Source organism: Canis aureus, chromosome 32 (genome assembly GCF_053574225.1).
Source record: "Canis aureus isolate CA01 chromosome 32, VMU_Caureus_v.1.0, whole genome shotgun sequence".
NCBI classification, from domain to species: Eukaryota; Metazoa; Chordata; class Mammalia; order Carnivora; family Canidae; genus Canis; species Canis aureus.
This window is the reverse complement of record NC_135642.1, coordinates 15082712-15105531: the sequence shown is the minus strand read 5'-3', so window position 1 is coordinate 15105531 and position 22820 is coordinate 15082712. Positions and strand designations below refer to the sequence as shown.

General features: G+C 40.0%; 1 protein-coding gene across 6 annotated transcripts in view; it reads left to right on the top strand.

The window, feature by feature from the left end:
* The window catches only part of TP53BP1 (tumor protein p53 binding protein 1), a 99410-nt gene that overhangs the window by 4631 nt on the left and 71959 nt on the right, over positions 1-22820 (top strand). For 5 of the 6 annotated variants that reach the window (XR_013370111.1, XR_013370112.1, XM_077880831.1 and 2 more), the window contains exons 2-5: positions 20920-21109; positions 21685-21869; positions 22075-22168; positions 22419-22503. Coding sequence is in view for 4 of the 6 variants with exons in the window: in XM_077880831.1 (XP_077736957.1) it covers positions 21103-21109; positions 21685-21869; positions 22075-22168; positions 22419-22503 (371 nt within the window). In the remaining 2 variants the exon portion in view is untranslated. Of the gene's footprint in view, positions 1-20919; positions 21115-21684; positions 21870-22074; positions 22169-22418; positions 22504-22820 lie in introns of all 6 variants that reach the window. The other variant, XM_077880829.1, reaches the window with a different exon arrangement.

The window sequence follows — 22820 nt, the reverse complement described above, 5'->3', positions numbered from 1 at the left end:
TTTGTTCACTTTCATTCTCATTTAGTGATTTATTTACTTTACCCTTTTGATTTACTTTGTAGAACAACATTTCATCTCATTCCACAAAGGATTTTAGGAGTATGACTGAACTCAAACATAGCTGCTTATATGAAACTGACTTCTGCAATTGCCAACTGTGTGAACTTGGGCAAGGTGCTTATCCTGTCTGTCCTTTAGTTTCCTCTTCTGTAAAATTTTAATAATTGTATCCCACCTTATTGCTATTTTGAAAATTAAGTGGGACAGGGTTGCCTTGGTAGCTCAGTGGTTTAGTGTCTGTCTTCGGCGCAGATCATGATCCCGGGGTCCTGGGATCAAGTCCCACATCAAGCTCCCTGCATGGAGCCTGCTTCTCCCTCTACCTATGTCTCTGCCTCTCTCTGTGTGTCTCTAATGAATAAATAAATAAAATCTTTTTTAAAAAAAAAGAAAATTAAGTGGGACAATCTCTTAAATATGCTTAGAACAATGTCTGGAATTCATTTACTTATTTATTCATTCAGTAATATTTATTGAGTATTTATTGTGTGCTAGCACACACAGTACACGAAGATCCCTGCTCTTGTGGAGCTTACATTCTAGTGGGGAAGACAGATAATAAATTGTAAAGAGGTAAATGATATAGTATGTCGGAAAGTGATTAGTGCTGTGGCCAAAAAGAAGGTAGAGTAAAGGGTGACTGAGAATGCTGATGGGGAGTGGTGATGGGAAAGAATGGTGAAGGGACAGGAAAGGTTGCAGTTGTAAATGGGCTGGTCAGGGTTGGCCTCATTGAGAATATGAGACTTGAGCAAACTTGAAGTTAATAAGGGGGATAGTCACTTGGATATCTCGCAGGAGAGTCTTGTAGAAAGAGAGGATGGCTAGTACAAAGTAGCAGTATGCCCAGTACACCCAAGGAATAGCTGGAGCCCATTGTAGCTGGAGTGGAAGAGTAAGAGAAGGAAGCATAGGAGATGAGATCAGGGAGATAATGGGGACCTATCACAAGGGCCTGCCTTTTTTTTTTTAATATTTATTTATTTGAGACAGAGAGCATGTGAGCAAGCACGGGGTAGGAGGAGTGGCAGAAGGAGAAAGAATCTCAAGCGGAATCCCCACTGACTGTGGAGTCTGAGGTGGGGCTTGATCTCACAATTCTGAGATCGTGACCTGAGCTGAAATCAAAAGTCAGACACTTAACCAACTGAGCCAGCCAGGTGCCCCTGGGTGCCCCTGTTGGACTTTGGTTTTGTCTCTGAAATGGGGAAGATATGCAAGCTCTTAAAAGAGGAGTGGTGTGGTTTGCTTAGACTTTTTACAGGATCACTTTGCTGTGTTGAGAATAGACTGTAGGGGACGCCTGGGTGGCTCAGCAGTTGAGCATCTGCCTTCAGCCCAGGGTGTGATCCTGGAGAACCAGGATCAAGTCCCACATTGGGCTCCCTGCATGGAGCCTGCTTCTGTCTTTGCCTATGTCTCTGCCTCTCTCATGAATAAATAAATTATTTTTAAAAAGAGAGAGAGAGAATGGACTGTAAATGTCGTAAGGACTAAAGTGGGAAGCCAGTCACAGATCTTGCCATAAGTAATGGGTGAGCAATGATGCAACTCAGACTTAAGTGATATCAGTGGAGATGGTAAGACTCGATGGGATTCTAGACACACAGTATTTTAAAGGTAGAGCCAGCTTATTTCCTGTCTGACCAAATTAAGAATGAGAGAGAAAGAGAATAAATAATGACTCTAAAGATAAACCAAAAACTTAAAAAGAAAAAAAAGTTACCTATAGGAAAGAAGAAGCAGATTGTGAAGCAGCCAGGGATGGGAAGTAGACTTTTAAAAATTTAACTTATTTTGTAAATTTGACTTTGAAGCCATATAAATGTTTTAGAGAAGTATGAACCAAAATTAACTCAAAATGACCAATCTGAAAATAATTTGATCCAAAGTATATTTTTTAGATCACATCAATAAAGAAAAAATAATCCAATTATAAAGTGGACAATTTGAGTGGTTGCCACAAGAGAAGATGTATAAATGGCCAATAAGTACAGGAAAAAGTGCTCATAATTAGTCCTGGGGAAATACAAATTAAAACCACAGTGCACTATCACTTAACATCCAAAAATGGCAAAAATTAAAAGACCCATAACACCAAATTTTAGCATGAGTAGGAACAAATAGAACTCTCATGGGATCCCTGGGTGGCGCAGCGGTTTGGCGCCTGCCTTTGGCCCAGGGCGCGATCCTGGAGACCCAGGATCGAATCCCACATCGGGCTCCCGGTGCATGGAGCCTGCTTCTCCCTCTGCCTATGTCTCTGCCTCTCTCTCTCTCTCTCTCTGTGACTATCATAAATAATAAATAAAAAAAATTAAAAAAAAAGAACTCTCATATACTGCTAACAGTAGTATAAAATATTATAACCACTTCAGAAAAGTATTGTAAGTTTCTTGTAAAATTGAACAAATACCTATCCTGTGACTTAGTAGTTCCACTCCTGGAGATTTATCCAAGAGAAGTGAAAATACATGTGTCCACAAGAAGTCTTGTGATGGCTGATTATAGCAACTTTATTTATAATAGCCAAAAACTGGAAACAACCCAAATGTCTATCAATAGGAGAATGAATAGGCAAATTGTGGTATCTTCATGCAATATAAAGATAAAAAGAGGGCACCTGGGTGGCTCAGTCAGTTAAGTATCTGCCTTCAGCTCAGGTCATGATCCCAGGGTTCTAGGATTGAGCTCCACATCAGGCTCTTTGCTCAGTGGAGCTGGCTTCTCCCTCTGCTTGCTGCTCCCCCTGCTTATGCTCTCTCTTTCTTTCTCTGTCAAATAAACAAAATATTTTTTAAAACAGCTATTAATAAGATAAAAGAAAGTACAAGTGTACACAACCTAGACAAAAATAAAAAACATCATTTTGAACAAAGGAAACAAAATACAAAAGAATATTGTTAGTTGGTCTCCTGGAGAACTAGTGCCAACACATAATTTGATGTGTAAGAGATTTATCTGGGGAGTATATCAGTTATCTATCAATTTGAAACAAATCAACCCAAAATTTAGCAGCTTAAAATAGCAAATATTTATTATCTCACATAGTTTTTAAGGACCTGAAACTCAGGAGCAAATTAGTTGAGTGATTTTAGCTTAGGGTGTTTTGTGAGGTTGTGGTCAAGTTGTTGGTTGAGTTTACAGTAATCTGAAGGCTTGACTGAGGCTGGATATCTGCTTCCAATATTGCTCAGTCACATGACTGTTGGCAGGAAGCCTCAGTTCCTCCTCAGGTAGGCTTCTCCCTAGGTCTACTTGAGTACCCTCATGGCATGGCAGCTGGCTTCTCTCAGAGCAAGTGAGCAAAGAGAAGAGTAAGCTGCAATGCCCTTTTATGACATAGTGTTGGAAGTTAGACACTGTTACTTGTTTTTTTTTTAAAGGTTTTACTTGTATATCTACAAATAGTGTAGTGTATACAAGTACTGTAGTATACAAATATTAAATTATTGGGGTGCCTAGCTGGCTCAATTGGTGGAGCATGTGACTCTTGACATAGGGGTTGTGAGTTTGAGACCCACAGTAGGTATAGAGATTACTTAAAAATAAAATCTTAAAAAAAACCCAAATATTAAATTATTGTGTTGTACACCGGAAACTAATGTCATACACCAATTTTATCTTAAAAAATACGAGCAGGGCAGCCCCGGTGGCACAGCGGTTTAGCGCCTCCTGATCCTGGAGACCCTGGATCGAGTCCCACGTCGGGCTCTCTGCGTGGAGCCTGCTTCTCCCTCTGCCTGTATCTCTGCCTCTCTCTCTCTGTGGGTCTCTATGAATAAATAAATAAAATCTTTAAAAAAATAAAAAATAAAAATAAAAATATGAGCAAATAAAAAAATGAGCAAATCTATCGTTTTAATGTATCCATTAACCTAAGACCTAATGAATATTAAAATGTACCTGAAGAACAGGTCCTAGCAGGAAAAAAAAATTCAGTAAATTTTTTATCTTAAAAAAAAATTGTCTTTGGGATGGCTGGGTGGCTCAGTGGTTGAGCGTCTGCCTTTGGTTCAGGGTGTGATTCTGGGGCCCGGGATCGAGTTCTGCATCAGGCTCACTGTGAGGAGCCTGCTTCTCCTTCTGTCTGTGTCTCTGCCTCTCTCTCTCTCTCTCTGTGTCTCTCATGAATAAATAAATAAAATCTTTAAAAAAATTGTCTTCAAGTCAAGGGCACCCCTTGAAGGCATCTCGTATATTACAGCATTAGGTCTGCTTTTGTAGTCCTGCTGTGCTCTGTCATTGGCTGGGATCAGTCTGCAGAAAGTGTGGCTTTGGTGAAAATGTGTTGGTAGATCCAGAGTGGCAGCTGATGGAGTCATTAGTCATTTGTGCTCCCTGGAAGCAGATTTCAGTGGTGTGTTTTCATGGTTGCTGCAAGTACATACTGCATCAATAAGTTTATATGAAATTCCAGAATGGGAAAAACTAATCTACAGTGATAGAAAGCAACTAAGTGGTTGTTTGGGGGTAGGGGTGTGGGACGTAAGGGAACTTTCTGGGGTGGTGAAAATGTTCTATATTTGACTATAGTGGTGGCCACACACACATATACACATACGTGCACTTGTTGAGCTTATCAAATGCTACACTTAAAATAGCACATTTTATTGTACATAAATGATCTATAATGTTTACTAAAGAATACAATGAGATACTACTTTACAATGACAATACCAAATCTTAGTGAGATGTGCAGCACCTGAATTTTTCCCATGTTGTTAGTGGGAGTATAAAATTATACAACTTTTTGAAAAACTGACAGTTTCTTATAAGATATATTTTTTAACTTATTCATGAGAGACACATAGAAAGAGGCAGATACACAGGCAGAGGGAAAAGCAGGCTCCCTATGGGGAGCCCGATGCGGGACTCGATCCCGGGACCCTGGGATCATGACCTGGGCCAAAGGCAACACTCAACTACTGAGCTACCCAGGCATCCTTGGCAGTTTCTTTTTTTTTTTTTTTTAGATTTTATTTATTTATTTGAGAGAGATAAAGAGAGAGAACACAAGCAGGGGGAGGGTTAGAGGGAGAAGCAGGTTCCCTGCTGAGCAGGGAGCCTGACGCGGGGCTCACTCTCAGGACCCTGAGAGCATGACCTGAGCTGAAGGCAGACTCTTAAGTGTCTGAGCCACCCAGGTGCCCCCACGCACCGCCCCCCCCCCCGGCAATTTATATAAAGTTAAGCAAATACCTATCCTGGGACCCAGCTGTTCCACTCTTAGATAACTACACAGGAGAAATGAACACATGTTCACAAAAGACCTATTTATGAATATTCATAGCAGCTTTGTTTATAATGGTCTTAAAACAACCCAAATATCCATCAATAGGAGAACTGACAAAATGTGGAACATATATACGATAGAATACTACTGAGCAATAAAAAAGAATGAACTACTAATGCATGCAATGTCTTGAATGAATGTCAAAACTGTTATGTTGAATAAAAGAAGCTGACTATAAAAGACTACATACTAGGGGTGCCTGGTGGCTCAGTCAGGTAAGCATCTGCCTTCGGCTCAGGTCATGATCCCAGGACCCTGGGATGGAGCCCCACATTGGGCACCCTGCTCAGCGGTAAGCCTGTATTTCCCTCTCCCTCTGCCGCTCCCCCTGCTTGTGCTTGCTCTTTCTCTTTCTGTCAAATAAATAAATAAATCATTAAAATAAAATACACATAAAATTTACCATTATAGCAATTTTTTCCCATTATAGTCAATTTTCAGTACATGGTTCAGTGATACTAAATACATTCATAATGTTGTGCAGCCATCACCACTATCCATCTCTATTCCTCTTTTTATCTCATAAAACAGAAACTCTTGGGGGCACCTGTGGCTCAGTGGTTGAGCATCTGCCTTCGGCTCAGGGTGTGATCCTGGGATCCAGGCTCCCTGCAGGAACCCTTGTTCTTCCTCTACCTATGTCTCTGCCTCTCTCTTTGTGTCTCTCGTGAATAAATAAGTAAAATCTTAAAAAAAACAAAAACAAAACCCCCAGAAACTCTATACCCATTAAATAACAACAACCCATTCCCGCAACCAGATCCTAGCAGCCACCATTCTACTTTCCACCTCTATGATTTTTACTACTCTATATAAATATATAAGGTATATAAGTGCATCAAAGAAGTGGAATCATATAGTATTTGTCTTTTTGTGATTGGCTTATTTCCCTTAGCATAATGTCTCCAAGATTCATCCATGTAGCATTAGTCTTAACTGTACATTTTTAATGAGATGTATCCAAAGGAAAAAATAAACTGCAAAGAAGTGTTAAACTGTTTTCATTAATTGTCTCATTAGTGATAATATTGGTATTTTTTCTGAAACATCTATATATAGATATATAGAGAGAACAGAATAAACCAAATTATGTTAACTTTACCAGGAACTAAGATGTTGATCATAAGAGAGATACAAATATAAAATCAAGAAACTTGGGTAAAAACCCTGAAATCTTAAAATTTAATTGGAAAAAGCAAAAACAATGACCAATCCAATGTTAGCAATAAGCTTTCCAACCATCCAGATTGTGGTCTTTAAATGTCATTTACTACTAAAATGAACTAGGGCTTCTTAGAGAAGAAGCATCTGATTCCAGATCTGGAGTATGAAACAAACAAGATGAACCTGGAACATCTTATTATAACAGAAAACAGGGAACCTACCAAAGACCAGTGGACTCATAATAAAAGGACTCTGGAGCTAATCTGAAGGGATTTCCACAGTCCAAAAATGTGACAATATGCATTTCAAAATGAACAATAACTGCAGTATATTGAATACACCAATTGTGTTAAAATCCATGAGTTCATAGTGGCAGTAAAAACAAAAATCTCACTGGTCATCTTGGGAGTATGCTAAGGAATTTCATTATTTGGGGAACTATTCCCTATTATGTAGAGAATCTCAAGTCATTAATTTGAAAACTAGTAAATCAAAAGAAAGAATCAAGCCATTCATCCTGCCTTTCCTTAGGTAATCAAATATTTGATGAAGGAAAAGTTCTTACTTATAAAAGAATTCCAGCTAGTAAATGTAGACAGCATGTTAAAATTAGAATATCACTCTTTTGCAGCTCTTAGTGAAATAGTGCAGCTAGGTAATGATTACCAATGACTGCTAAACTATCAAGTAAAAAAATAGTTACTATCAAATGTTACATTTGAGTCTATTTATCAATTTTAACAAAATAAAAATACATTCAACCAGATGTTATATGTCTTCTGATAAGATGCAATAGGACATAAATGATAGCACTTATGAAATATTCTTACCAAAAAAGAGAAAATGGAGCATAAATCATAGCAAGTATATCTAACTGCCCATTTATAGGAAATAAGAAGAGACAAAGAAATACGTCAGATGACACCACAGGGATGCAATAAAAAAATCCACAGTGCTGGAAATTTTACAGAACAAATGACCTAGTTTCATCAACAAATATATAAATGGCAGGGACACCTGAATGGCTCAGTGGTTGAGCATCTGCCTTTGGCTCACGTCGTGGTCCCAGGGTCCTGGGGTCAAATCCCACATTGCGGGCAGCCCCGGTGGCGCAGCGGTTTAGCGCCGCCTGCAGCCCAGGGCATGATCTGGAGATCCTGGATCGAGTCCCACGTCAGGCTCTCTGCATGGAGCCTGCTTCTCCCTCTGCCTGTGTCTCTGCCTCTCTCTCTCTGCATCTCTATGAATCAATAAATAAAATCTTAAAACAAAACAAAACAAACAAATCCCACATTGGGCTCCCACAGGGAGCCTGCATCTCCCTCTGCCTGTGTCTCTGCCTCTCTCTCTGTCTCTCATGAATAATAAATAAAATCTTTATATATATATAAAAATTGCAGGAAATAAAAATGAGGGAGGATTGGGGCACCTGGGTGGCTCAGTTGGTTGAGCATCTGCCTTTGGCTCAGGTCATAATCCTGGGGTCATGGGATTGAGCCCTACATCAGGTTCCTTGCTCAGCAGAGAGCCTGCTTCTCCCTCTCCCGCTCCCCCTGCTTGTGCTCTCTCCCCCTGTCAAATAAGTAAAATATTTTTTTTTAATGAGGGAGGATTTACAGATTAAAAGATAGCTAAGAAAAGAATCATCCAAATGCAATGGGTAAATCTTGTTTTGGAATTGCAAAACATAAAAAAAAAATAAAAAAGAAAGAGAGACAATTGGAGAAATTAGAACACTACATATTTGATAACATTAAGAAATTACTGTTAATTTTCTTTGTATGTATTAATGATGTTTTAAAAGATTCTCTACACACAAATTCAAGTATTTCTGGATGAAATTATATATCTGGAATTTGCTTTAAAATAATCAGTTGGGGGGATGCCTGGGTGGCTCAGCGGTTTAGCGCTTGCCTTGGCCCAGGGCATGGTCCTGGGTTCCTGGGATGGAGACCCACGTCAGGCTCCCTGCATGGAGCCTGCTTCTCCCTCTGCCTGTGTCTCTGCCTCTCTCTCTCTCTCTCTCTCTCTCTCTCTGTCTCTCATGAATAGATAAATAAAATATTTAAAAAAATCAGTTGGGAAAGGGGAGGGAATATTGATGAAACAAGATTTTTCTTTTTAAAGATTTTATTTACTTATTTGAGAGAGAGCACATGCTTACAAGCAGGGGGAGGGGCAGATGGAGAAGCAAACTCCCTGCAGAGCACAGAGCTGGACAGGGGGCTGGATTCCAGGACCCTGGGATCATGAACAGAGCATGCCTAACCGGCTGAGCCACTCAGGCACCCCCAAGATTGGATATTTGTTGGTAATTGTTGAAGTTGCTTGATAAGAACCTGGATTATTTATTTTCTTCTTCTATGGAAAACAAAAAAAATATTTCTAAGCTATTTTTTAAAAAGATTTTATTTATTTATTCTTGAGAGACACGCAGAGAGAGGCAGAAACATAGGTAGAGGGAGAAGCAGGCTCCCTGAGGGGAGCCTGATGCGAGACTGGATCCCAGGACCCTGGGATCATGACCTGAGCCAAAGGCAGATGCTCAACTGCTGAGCCACCCAGGTTTCCCTCCAAGCTTTTTGTTATAAGCAACAGGAAGGATGAAGTTTCATCCCTATCACTGAGATGGGGAAGACTGCAAGTGGGGCAGGTTTAGTAGAAAAGATGACTTAAATTTTAAGCATATTGAGTTTGAGATGTCATTTGAATGTCCAAATGGAGTTATTGAATAAGTAGTTAGATATGTAAGTTTGGGATTTGGGTGAGAGTGTGGTTTGGAGATATAAAGTTGGTGGTCATTAATGTACAGTGACATTTATAGCAATGAGGCTGGATGACATTAAAAAAAAAGCAAGAATAAACATAGCAAATGCTCAATAAATAATCACTATAAACATGATTTAAATTATTTCTTTTGATTTCTTTCTTCTCTGAACTCCTACAGCACTTTTATAGCATCTTGTATTATAGTTATTTGTATACATGTCTTATCCTCTCTATAAATTATAAGTTCCCTATATGTGGGAATTCTATTTTTTTAAGATTTACTTATTGGGGTGCCTTAGTGCCTCAGTCAGTTAAGCCTCTGCCTTCAGCTCAGGTCATGATCTCAGGGTCCTGGGATCAAGTCCTAGATCAGGTTCCAGGCTCAGTGGCAAGTCTGGTTCTTCCTCTTCCATTCCCTCTGTGATCTCTCTTTCACTCTCTCTCTTTCAAAAAAAATTTTTAAAGACTTTATTTATTCACGAGAGACACACACAGAGAGAGGCAAAGACATAGGCAGAGGGAGAAGCAGGCTCCCGGCAGGGAGCCTGATGCGGGACTCAATCTCAGGACCCAAGGATCGTGCCCTGAGCCAAAGGCAGAAGCTCAACTGCTGAGCCACCCAGGCATCCCTATTTATTTATTTGAGAGGAGAGAGAGAGAGAGAGAGAGAGAGAGAGACTCTCAGACTCCCGCTGAGTGTGGAATGGAAGCGAGGCTCAATCTCATGACCCTGAGATCATGACCTGAGCTGAAATTAAGAGTCAGACATTTAAACACTGAGCTACCCAGGCACCTTGTGGGAACTATATCTTAATCATCTTTATACATTGCTCTCCTTCCACTTACCACCATGGAGCAAGAATAGTGTCATTCGGGTATCCTGCTTCTCCCCTGTCTGTGCCTCTGTACCTCTCTCTCTCTCTTTGTATTTCTCATGAATAAATAAAATCTTTTTTTAAAGATTTTATTTATTTATTAATGAGAGAGACAGTGGCAGAGACACAGGCAGAGGGAGAAGCAGGCTCCATGCAGGGGGCCTGATGCGGGACTTCATCCTGGGTCTCCAGGATCAGGCCCTGGGCTGAAGGTGGCGGTAAACCGCTGAGCCACCTGGGCTGCCCGAATAAATAAAATCTTTAAAAAAGAAAAAAAAGGCAACCTACTGAAATGGAGAAGATATTTGCAAATGACTTACTAGTAAAAGATTAGCATCTAAAATATATAAAGAACTTATAAACTCAACACCAAACCAAATAATCCAATTAGAAATGGGCAGAAGTAATGAACAGACATTTCTCCAAAAAAGACATACAGATGGCCAACAGACACGTGAAAAGATGTTCAACATCACTCATCAACAGGAAAATGCAAATCAAACCACAATGCAATATCACCTCACACCTGTCAGAATGGCTAAAATAAAAAACACACAGAACAAGTGTTGACAAGGATGTGGAGAAAAGGAATACTTGTGTACTGTCAATGGGAATGCAAACTGGAGTTTTCTCAAAAAACTAAAAATAGAATTACCATATAATCGGAGCACTTGGGTGGCTCAGCCAGTTAAGCATCTGCCTTTGGCTCAAGTCATGATCCAATATCCTGGGATCTAGCCCCACATTGGGCTCCCTGCTCAGTAGAGAGCCTGCTTCTCCCTCTCCCTCTTCTGCTCCCCCTGCTTGTGCTCTGTCTCTCTCTGTCTCTCTCGCTCGCTCGCTCTCTGCCAAGTAAACGAATAAGAAAAATAATTACCATATGATTCAGTAATTCTGCTACTGGGTATTTACTTAAAGAATATGAAACACTAATTTGAAAAGATATATGCACCTTATGTTAAATTTATTTATTTATTTATTTATTTATTTATTTATTTATGATTTTATTTATTTATTCATGAGAGATACAGAGAGAGAGAGGCAGAGACACAGGCAGAGGGAGAAGCAGGCTCCACATAGGGAGCCTGATGTGGGACTCGATCTCCGGTCTCCAGGATCACACACTGGGCTGAAGACAGCGCTAAACCGCTGGGCCACTGGGGCTGCCTGCACCTCTATGTTTAATGCAGTATTATTTACAATAGCCAAATTATAGAAGCAGCTCCAATGTCCACGGATGAATGAATAAAGAAGAGATGGTATATATATATATATATATATATATATAATGAAATATTCAGCCATAAAAAATGATGAAATCTTGCCGTTTGCAACAACATAGATGGAGCTAGACAGTATAATGCTAAGCAAAATAAGTTACAAAAAGACAAATACCATATAATTTCACTCATATGTGGAATTTAAGAAACAAAAGAAAAAAGAGACAAACCACAAAAGCAGGAGAAGAGGTGGGTGGGGGGATGGGTGAAATAGGTGAAGGAGAGTACACTTATCTTGATGAGCACTTAATAATGTATAGAACTGTTGAATCACTATATTGTACACCGGAAACTAATTTAACACTGTGTATTAACCATACTGGAATTAAAATAATAATTAAAGGGATTCTGTGTGGTTCAGTTGGTCAAGTATCCGACTCTTGGTCAGCTCAGGTCATGATCTCAAGGATGTGAGATAGAGCTCTGCGTCGGGCTTTGTGCTCAGTGCAGAGTCTGCGTGAGATTCTTTACTTCTCCCTCTCTCTCTCCCTCTGACCCTTCTCCTGTACTCCTCAAATATATAAATAAAAATCTTTTTAAAATAATAATTTAGGGATCCCTGGTGGCGCAGCGGTTTGGCGCCTGCCTTTGGCCCAGGGCGCGATCCTGGAGACCCGGGATCGAATCCCACGTCGGGCTCCCGGTGCATGGAGCCTGCTTCTCCCTCTGCCTGTGTCTCTGCCTCCCTCTCTCTCTCTCTGTGACTATCATAAATAAAAAATTAAAAAAATAATAATTTTTTAAAAAGTACAGAGGGGAGATGGGTGAAGTGACCTAGAGTGCAATGAAGGGTGATATGACATAGTGATATAGGGAGTAGGATAAAAAAATCGGCACTGTATACATGATTTTAAATATACACATATGGGGGATCCCTGGGTGGCTCAGTGGTTTAGCGCCTGCCTTCCGCCCAGGACCTGATCCTGGAGACCCGGGATAGAGTCCCACATCAGGCTTCAGCCCAACGTGGGACTTGATCCCAGGACTCCAGGACTCTGTCTCTCTCTCTCTCATGGATGAATAAATAAAATCTTTATTTTTTTTTTTTAAAGATTTCACTTATTCACCCATGAGAGACAGAGAGAGATAGAGATAGAGACACAGGCAGAGAGAGAAGCAGGCTCCATGCAGGAAGCCCGGCAAGGGCCTCGATCCAGGTCTCCAGGATCATGCCCTGAACCAAAGGTGGCGCTAAGCCACTGAGCTATCCGGGCTGCCCTAAATAAAATCTTTCTTTCTTTCTTTCTTTCTTTCTTTCTTTCTTTCTTTCTTTCTTTCTTTCTTTCTTTCTTATTATTTTTTAAATAAAATCTTTTAAAAAATGTATACATACACTTCCCTCAGAGGTAAACATTTCATGGTTCAGCAACCCATTCATGAATAGGAATCAGCTTGGTGTCCTTGTCCACTGAAGTGTTTTGCATATAAGAAGAATATATATATTATATGTGTTTTATATATACAAAAAAGAAGAATCTTATATTTCTCAGCCCCAGAACATTATCCCCATGGGGACTTAAGAGTTTAGGAGTAGCTGGGTTTTTTTTTTTTCTTTTTGTTTTAATCTGCAAGATGACTTTTCTCATCTTCTACTATCCTGGCTGTCATTCCTAGCAGTTTCCAAAGGCTCTAAAAATATTCCTTTTCTTGCTCTCATCCTATTCCTATGTTGGGTGCAGGTAAACTTTTCTTGTACTTTTGGTTAGTACCATCCCTGGTCAGCTTCAATCTTGGATAATTTGGTACCAGTCTCTCTTTTATCTTTCTTCCTTTCTTTCTTCCTTCCTTCCTTCCTTTCTTTCTTTCTTTCTTTCTTTCTTTCTTTCTTTCTTTCTTTCTTTCTTTCTTTCTCTTTCTTTCTTTCTTCTTTCTTTCTCCTTTTTTTCTTTCTTTCTTTCTTTCTTTCTTTCTTTCTTTCTTTCTTTTCACATAATCACAAGATCAGGAAAATAACATTAATTCAATACTATTATATGATCTACAGACCTTATTCAGCTATCATCAATGCTTCCATTATAGTTTTTTACAGCAGAAGGAAAACCTAGTTCTTGTCCAGGGTCCAGTTCTGAATTACATGTTGCATTTGACAGTCTTGGGTCTTATCTTCTTCATCTACTCAAATCTGAATCAGTTCCTCAGTCTTTCTTTGTCATTCTTGATCTTGGCATCGCCCCCTCCCCAGTCTCTCTCCTTGAAGAATATGGGCTGGTTATTTGTATAGCATCCATCAATTTAGGCTTATCTGGTGTCTCCTCAGGGTCATATTCAGGTAATGAATATATTTTTTAAGATTTTATTTATTTATTCATGATACACATAGAGAGAGAGGCAGAGACATAGGCAGAGAGAGAAGCAGGCTCCATACAGGGAGCCCAACGTGGGACTTGATCCCAGGACTCCAGGATCATGTCCTAGGCCGAAGGCAGGCGGTCAACCACTGAGCCACCCAGGCACTCTCAAAAATTCCTGAATTTTTGACAGGAATACAATTAAGATAATTGTAATGTCCTTCTCAGAGCATCATACCAAGTGACACAAAATGGTATTTTGTTCCACTATGATGATGTTAACTGGAATCACTTGGTTAGGTTGGTGAATACCAAATTTTTGTCATTGCAAACGTACTACTTCCTGTTTTAATAATTCAATACATTTTAGTCTCAAATTCAATACACTTGAAACTATGTAAATAACCTCTTTTCCACCACATTGCCAGTTTTAGCATCAATGACATTTATTCATTTTAAGTCATGTTTATTGTGAAATATAACACACATAAAAATGAATAAAATATAAACATATAAAGATATAAATGATAAATAGTATGTATACCTGTTAATGCCCCTAGTAATAAAAATAGAACATTTCCAAGCACCTGACTTGCCTCTTAAAGAGTTAAAACCCCACTATCCCCTCTAAAATTAACCACTAGTCTTGACTTTTATTACAATCATATAATTTCTTTGTTATATTATTTTTGTGATCTACGTGTACATCTTTAAATACTGAAATTTAGTGTTGTCTCATTAAAATACTTTTTTTTAAAGAGAGAGAGAGAAAAAAAGAGAGAGAGAGATAAAGAGAGAGCATGTGCATGTGCAGGGTTGGTGGGAGAGGAGCAGAGGGAGAGGGAGCAAGAGAAACCCAAGCAGGCTCCACACCCATCACAGAGTTGATGCATCCTACAACCCCAAGATCACGACCTGACCCAAAATCAAGAGTCGGATGCTTAGGCAACTGAGCTATCCAGGTGCCCCTCTTAAAAAATTATAGTATAATACATATAAACTTCCTATTTTAGACATTTTAAAAAAGATTTTATTAAAAGACATTTATTTTTTAAGTAACCTCCATGCAGCGTGGGGCTGGAACTCACAACCCCAAGATCAAGAGTCTCATGCTCTACTGACTGAGCCAGCTAGGTGCCCCATTTTAAATATTTTTTAGGGTACAGTCTAGTAGCATTAAGTACATTCACCTTGTGCAACCATCACTACCATACATCTCCAGAACTTTTTCATCTTCCCAAACTGCAACTCTATACCCATTAAACAATAATTCTCCTTTTCCTCCCTTCCCACAACTTCCAGAAACCACTAGTCTACTTTCAGTTTCTATGAATTTGCCTATTCTAGGTATATCATTTAAGCGGAATCATACAATATTTGTCTTTTTTTAGGTCTGGCATATTTCACTTAGCATAATGTTTTCAAGTTCCATCCATGCAGTGGCATGCTGGTACCATTCTTAATTTTCTTCCTGTAGTACTAGATTCCAGGGAGTTATGGATTGGAAAGAAAGCTGAGGGGACATCTGGGTGGCTCAACAGTTGAGCGTCTGCCTTGGGCTTAGGTCGTGATCCTGGGGTCTCGGGATCGAGTCCTCCATCGGGCTCCCTGCATGGAGCCTGGAGCCTGCCTCTCTCTCTGCCTATGTCTCTGCCTCTCTCTCTCCATGTCTCTCACGAATAAATAAATAAAATCTTAAAAAAAAAAAAAAAGAAAAAAGAAAAAGAAAGAAAGCTGAGGAGAGCCAGGAACTCTGAAGTCATAGAATGAGAATCTTAAAGAGGAGGGACTCAGCAACACCATCATACACTATAAAAGTCAAAGCTAATGAGGTGATTTGACAAGAAATTTTCAGAATTGGTTATTAACAAACATTTTTAGAGTAGTTGCTTGGTGCTTGGAATTGTGCTAGGCACTGGGTTTATGGAAATTGAAGCCAGATTGCACAAGATTAGAGTTACTGGTATGGAGAAAGTGGAATTTGGAAGGAAGGAAAACAGAAAGCTTGGTAGAGATGTAAAGTGGAGGGGAGATGCTACCAGGATATGGAGATTTTAATACCTGTAAAAAAAAAAAAAAAAAAAAAAAAAAAAGGAATAAACCAGGGGGTGGATGGCAATTTCCATCAGTATTCAAATGGGCAAATGTTCTACCTCCTTTCCCTTACCACAACTGTTTCCAGGTAAGTGGCTCCTAGTGGAGTTAAACTCTTCAGTTTAAAATCTGAGAAGGTGGAAGGCAGAAAACTGCAGCTAGTACTGCAGTCACAACTGTGCTTGGTATTTTTGTGTTTTAGAGAAACTCTGGCTAATAAGAAGGCCTACGGCTGGCTGATTGGCTGTCTGGAAAATGAATCTAGCTGAAAGGGGGCAGTAAGTAAAGTCTTTTTTAAAAAATGTGATAATACATACAATAGAATATTATTCAGCCTTGGGCGCCTGGGTGGCTCAGTGGTTGAGCGTCTGCCTTTGGCTCAGGTCGTGATCCGGAGTGCTGGGATCCAGCCCTGCATTGGGTTCCCTGCAGGGAGTCTGCTTCTTCCTCTGCCTATGTCTCTGCCTTTCTGTGTCTCTCTCTGTATCTCTTATGAATAAGCAAGCACAATCTTAAGAAAAAGAAAAAGAGTACTATTCAGCCTTAAAAGGGAAAGAAATTCTGACACATGCTTTTAAAATTACAACATGGATTAATCTTGAGGACATTATGCCAAATGAAATAAGCCAGACACAAAAGGACAAATATTGTGTGAATCCATTTATACGAAGTACCTAGAGTCGTTAAATTCAGAGACAGAAAGTAGCATGGTGATTGCCGGGGGTTGGTAGGGTGAGGGGTGGGGCAGTAAGGAGTTAGTGTTTAATGCCTATAGAGTTTTAGTTTGGGAAGATGAAAAAATTCTGGAGATGGATGGTGGTGATGGTTGCATAACGATGTGAATGTACTTAATTCCGCTGAGCCATATACTTAGGAATGGGTAAAACCATAGATGTCATGTTATATATACATAAAAAAAATTGAGCAGGAGCAATGTGGCAAAGTGTTAACAAAGGTGAAAAGGTTTATGAGGGATAATTATACTATTTTTTTATTATACTACATTTGCTAATTCTCTGTTGCTCTGAAATTTTCTTCAAAATAAAAAATTTACTTAAAATGAACAGGAGGCAGTTCTATAGAGATAAGATATAGACCAGTGGGATTGCTTCCACTGTAGGAGTTGTAGGTACTAAGTGTATCAGCCTCATGTTAGGAGTATCATAGGCAATATAGTATCATACGCAATTAATTATTGAGTACCTTAAGCAATTTGCTTTCACATTTTAATTATATCATCACCTCTTTCTTGATTTAACTTCTTCATAGGGATGTGGAATTGACAACTTTTCAATTTTTCCTTTGTTTTCTTCATATTATTTTAATTGTTATGAATTCCTAGAACACTAGGGACCAGGTTCAAATTCTTTCTTTTGCTAGCTTTAAGACATTATGAAAATTATCTCATCTCCCTAAGCTTTAGTGTCCTCATTTGTAACCCTCAGAGTTATGAGGCTTTTAAGTGCAATAATGAATATAAAACAGAGCACAATATCTGCTGCATAGTAAAAATGTAGTATGTGTTATTAATTATATCATTGGTATATGACTGGACATGATTGTATAGGTCCAAGCGCAACAGAAGGCATTCTAGAATCAACTATAGGTTTAATATAAAAATGTAATAACATTAATATTTCAGTTTAAAAGGGAAATGTAATAGTTTTTTATTAAATTCAGTACTTGTCATATCTTCAGTAAAGTTCTTTGCCACTAAACACCCAAACTGAGTTTCCAGTTGAAAACAATGAAGCGAATTTAAAGGTTAGTGACCAGTGTCCATGAGATAGGATTAAAACATCTGGGGTTCTTTTGTTTTGTTAAAAATTTTATTTATTGGGGGATCCCTGGGTGGCTCATCGGTTTAGCGCCTGCCTTTGGCCCAGGGCGTGATCCTGGAGTCCCGGGATCGAGTCCCGCGTCGGGCTCCCGGTGCATGGAGCCTGCTTCTCCCTCCTCCTGTGTCTCTGCCTCTCTCTCTCTCTATGTCTATCATAAATAAATAAATAAATCTTTAAAAAAGTATTTATTTATTTATTCATGAGAAACACACACAGAGAGGCAGAGACACTGGCAGAGGGAGAAGCAGGCTCCCTGCTGGGAGCCTGATGCAGGGACTCCATCTTAGGACCCTGGGATCAGACCAGAGCCAAAGGCAGGTGCTCAACCACTGAACCACCCAGGCGTCCATGGGGTTCTTTTGCTTAGAGAAGTTTGTGATGGGGCCTCAGAAAAAGACTAAGTATATATAGCACTTATATTTATTGTTTGATTGGTTGAAATATATTATGGAATTATTGGACTAGATGAGATGATTCCAGCCTTTTGAAAAATTTTCTGGTTTTAAAATTACCAATTAAAGACAATACAAAAGGAAATGGCTTTAAGAGCCATTTAAACTCTAGAATAAAAGATTTAGGTTAAATGATTAGAAGAAAAAATTCTGACAATGAGGTTTATTAAACTTTAAAGTGAGTTAACATAAAGTCTGATGGGATTTTCTTGTCTTCAGAGATAAATTAGATTTCTGTCTGAGGTGGCTTAGGTAAAGATGCACCTGCAGGTAGGTAGCTCAGCCGATGGTCCTTTGCAGCCTCAGAGTTAATAAAGGTCTTTGGCTCATCTAACCACAATCAGGCACAGTCTCAGTGGGTAAACAACCTGCCTGCATTTTCTAATCTTTCTGGATAATTTAATGATTAATTTAATTGTTATACTGGCTACCAAGGAATTCACAGGTTTTTTTTTTTTTTTTGACAGAGAGAGAGAGAGAGAGAGAATGCACACTTACATGAGGCGAGGATGCAGAGGGAGAGAGAGAATCTTAAGCAGGCTCCACACTCAGATCTGAGACCTGAGCCAAATTTAAGTGTTGGGTTCTGAACTTAATGACCCACCTGGGCACTTCTCAAGTTTTTCTTCAGTTTTATTTAGTAAGGAGAATGGCTCAGATGGCTCAGGCTTATTTATTTATTTAATTTTATTTATTTATTTTTATTTATGATAGTCACACAGAGAGAGAGAGAGGCAAAGACACAGGCAGAGGGAGAAGCAGGCTCCATGCTCTGGGAGCCCGACGTGGGACTCGATCCCGGGTCTCCAGGATCGTGCCCTGGGCCAAAGGCAGGCGCCAAACTGCTGGCCACCCAGGGATCCCGGCTTATTTATTGACTGATTTCTTTTTAGTCATGTTTATTGAGGTTCAGTTTATCTTTTTAGCGTACAATTTTGTGAGTTTTAATAAACCCAGTTACTTTTCAAGTAATCAAGAGGGCCTATTTATGTATATCTTCCTTGGGGAGGGGAAATGCAATAGCAGAACAGAAAAGAACAAAAATATAGTGACTTTTGGGGTATTTTTATGGGACTTGAGGTTGAGATTTGGCCACAATAGGAACTGGTTGTTTGAGCCCTCACAAATGGAGCTGATGAAAAAAACAAAAACAAACAAACAAAAAACAAATGGAGCTGATGAATTCACTTTGTCTACCTAGTGTTGTTAATATTGACCTGCCCTGGCCCTTTAAGAATTATATTTATTTGGTCACTGGTCTTCTGCAGCATTAGGAATGGAGGAAAGAAGATCAATTATAAATGATTTGAAGATTAAGAAGAGGGATATGTCTCTGTGTGTTTTATTCCATCTTTGTTGCACTAGTAAAACATTTCAAGGACCCTAAGTATATTCTAGTTACAGCAACAGTAGTCTAGATTTTTCAGAACTTTTTTTAAGGTTTTGTTTATTTATTCATGAGAGACACAGAGAGGGGCAGAGACCTAGGCAGAGGGAGAAGCAGGCTCCGCTGATGCGGTACTCAATACCAGGACCCGGGGTCCACGACCTGAGTCAAAGGCAAGATGCTCAATTGCTGAGCCACCCAGGCATCCCTGGACAGTTTTATTTCAAAGATTCTGTCCTTTTGTTTCCATAAGTAACATATACTCACATGACATTCTTTGATTGTTAGTTTAAAAAATGTGATCACTGTAATTTATAATGGCAGGGAGAATGGTTTATAGGAAGCTCTACTTCCTCTTAGCGTTTATCAAGTGCTAAATTGGGCATTTACAGGATTGGAGAATCATGGTTGGGCTGTACCTAAGTCATTCTGAGCCTGAGGTAGGGAGAGAGAACTACCTCCTATTGAATGCCTACTATGTTTATGCTTGGCAGTGTATTAGGTGCTTTCCCTATTGACAGCTGCTCTGGCTAGAATTCCATTCCACATCCAACTACCACTTAAATAAAACACATATTTCTAGTTGGTGCCTAGTTCATTAATACAAGTCACAGCTGCCACACCCTCTATAAGACCCTGGCACCATAATTAGGTTAATAGACTCTCAAGTTTTGGAGGGATCTTTGAGGTCATTTAGTTAAAGGGGTGGCAGCTGTTCTCTTCACCACCAAGTCTGGGAATCACTGTGCTCAATTCTCTCAACGGGAAGTACAAAAAAGGTCTGGGGTTATAGTCTCCTTGGGCTTCAGTGTCATATAAAAGATAGGACAATGATAAGCACACGTGAAGCTCGAATTATGTTCCAGACTGGAAAGGGCCGATGGGAAGAAAAAAAAAAAGCTTTACTGGGGACCTCAGACAATGTAAAGAAAGAAAGAAAAACAACAACAACAAAACCCAAACTGGCAGAGACGTAATGTGAAGCCCTTGAATTCAATTAGAGGCCCACAGAAAGGAATCCTGATGGACACAGGTAAAACCCAAAGCATCCTTCCTCTCTTCAGTTTCAACAGCTCTGAAGTACTAGCCATCCTGGATCTTCTTTGCCCTTTTATTAGAAAGCCGGGGAACACTCTCCTTTTCTAAGGAAGAGGATGAGAGAAGGGGCCTCGAGGTGAACGAACGAGAGAAAACAGGTCTTTTATGTCTGAGTAGAGACACAAACAATTGTCCCGGAGGCAGAGGAATATATTTCACGCCCTCTCAAGGTCCCTTCGGTTCAAGGATACTGTCATTCTCTGGCTGTACTAGGGGGAGGGCCTGTAACGTCCATGCTGCCATGGAAACACGCCGCGGTGTTCCTTTTTCTTACGTGGGGCGGGGCACTCTGCCTAAGCCACCAATCACCCACAGGGCTTCTTGAGTGGCGGCCAGCAGCAGCGAATGGGCAAGCAGATACTGAGTGACGTGACGGGAAAAGGGGGAGTTCGCGGCCGGCGGCGGCGGTGGCTACAGCGGCGACCTGGGGATCGAGCTGGAGGGAGCTGGGGAGCGTGCAGGGACCTCTAGCTCCAGCGCGAGTGATCTCCCGCCGGGATGCCTGGTACTGTTAGTAGAAAAGTGGGGGTGCAGTGAGCTCTGAAGGCTTGGCTTTCGGGTCTGAAGGGATGGCTGACCGGAGGGGGCGGGGTGGCAAGCATGGCGGCGGTGACGGGGAAAGGGTTGGAGGGCCCTGAGGAGGGGGTGGGGAGGCAGTAACTGGGAAGGCTGGGTGGTCTTGAGGAAACGTGAAGGGCCGAGGGTGTTCTAGCGAACCGAGATCACCAAGCAGCCTTTTAGGGGGCCATAGAGGCGCCAGAAGGACGTAAGGAGAGTTGTGGGGGATGGAAAAAGAGGCGGGGAGAGAAGAGGTTAGGGAAGAGAGGAAAGGGTGTCTACGGGGAAGGTGATGGAAAAGAAGAGGGAGAAGAATTGGCAGGCTGATAGTAAATAACGAGCAAACCAGGCCTTGGGAGGTATGATAGGGAAGTGCTTGCAGCGATTATAAATATAATCTAATTGGAGTCCTAGACTGGTCCCCTTTCTTAGCTTTTGCACTTCCGCCCCATTTTTGAAGCTCAAACTGGTGAGGAAGGCTAGTAGGTTACACCGAACTGATCTTTTGTTATTCCGTTCCAGGGGAGCAGATGGACCCTACTGGAAGTCAGTTGGATTCAGATTTCTCTCAGCAAGACACTCCTTGCCTGATAATTGAAGATTCTCAGCCTGAAAGCCAGGTTCTAGAAGATGATTCTGGTTCTCACTTAAGTATGTTATCCCGGCACCTTCCTAATCTACAGACACACAAAGAGAACCCTGTGTTGGTGAGTGATACCTTGTTTGGAAATGATTGAGAAAAATTATTTTTCATCTAATCAAGACCAGTCAGCAAACATAAGTACTTAGGAGATCACTATCTTTTGGATAAAATTGTTTGGAAAAATGAAATCAATAGATTGACAAAAAGTATGCCTCATTTTGGATTACTTCCTATTTAGTAGGGGATGTTATTTATGTATTATTTTCTAGGATGTTGTGTCCAATCCTGAACAAACAGCTGGAGAAGAACAAGGAGATAATAATAGTGGGTTCAATGAGCATCTGAAAGAAAACAAAGCTGCAGGTGAGGTGTTTAAAACTATTAGTCCCTTTTGCAAGAGTGCTCTTGTTGGAGCTGGGTGGATCTAAACATGTAGTTGTGGGGAAGGTACATAAGTGAGGGGTAGCACAGTATCTGGTGCATAGTAGGCACTCAAAAAGTTGATTTTTTAAATGTAGCTGATTAGATTGATATTGTCTACATTTCTCAACTTGTATTGACGTTTGGTGGTAAACGTTTATACTAATATCCTTATTTTGTTTTCCCTCCCCAGAACCTGTAGATTCTTCCCATTTGGATGCATGTAGTTCCATCAGTCAGGTCATTGAACAGATACCTCAGCCAAACAGGACAAGCAGGTATACTAGTGTTGGCAGGAATTTATTTAAATTTATTAACGGATCGATTCTTTTATTTGTGCCTATCACCTCATCCCAAGGATAAAGGGATTAATCTTATTTTTGTGAATTAGAAAGTGGGATTTGAGGATTGTATTAACTAGTATATTAGTACTGATAGCTAGAATCTCTTTTGTGAAGGTAATAAACATTTTTTACACTTGTATTCAAATTGTGATCTCTCTTGTGCATATAAAACAAAATAAGTGTTCTTCATTCTTAGCATAGATAGGACTTAGTAAGTAGGAAAAAAAAATCATCAGAAGATATTTAGATAT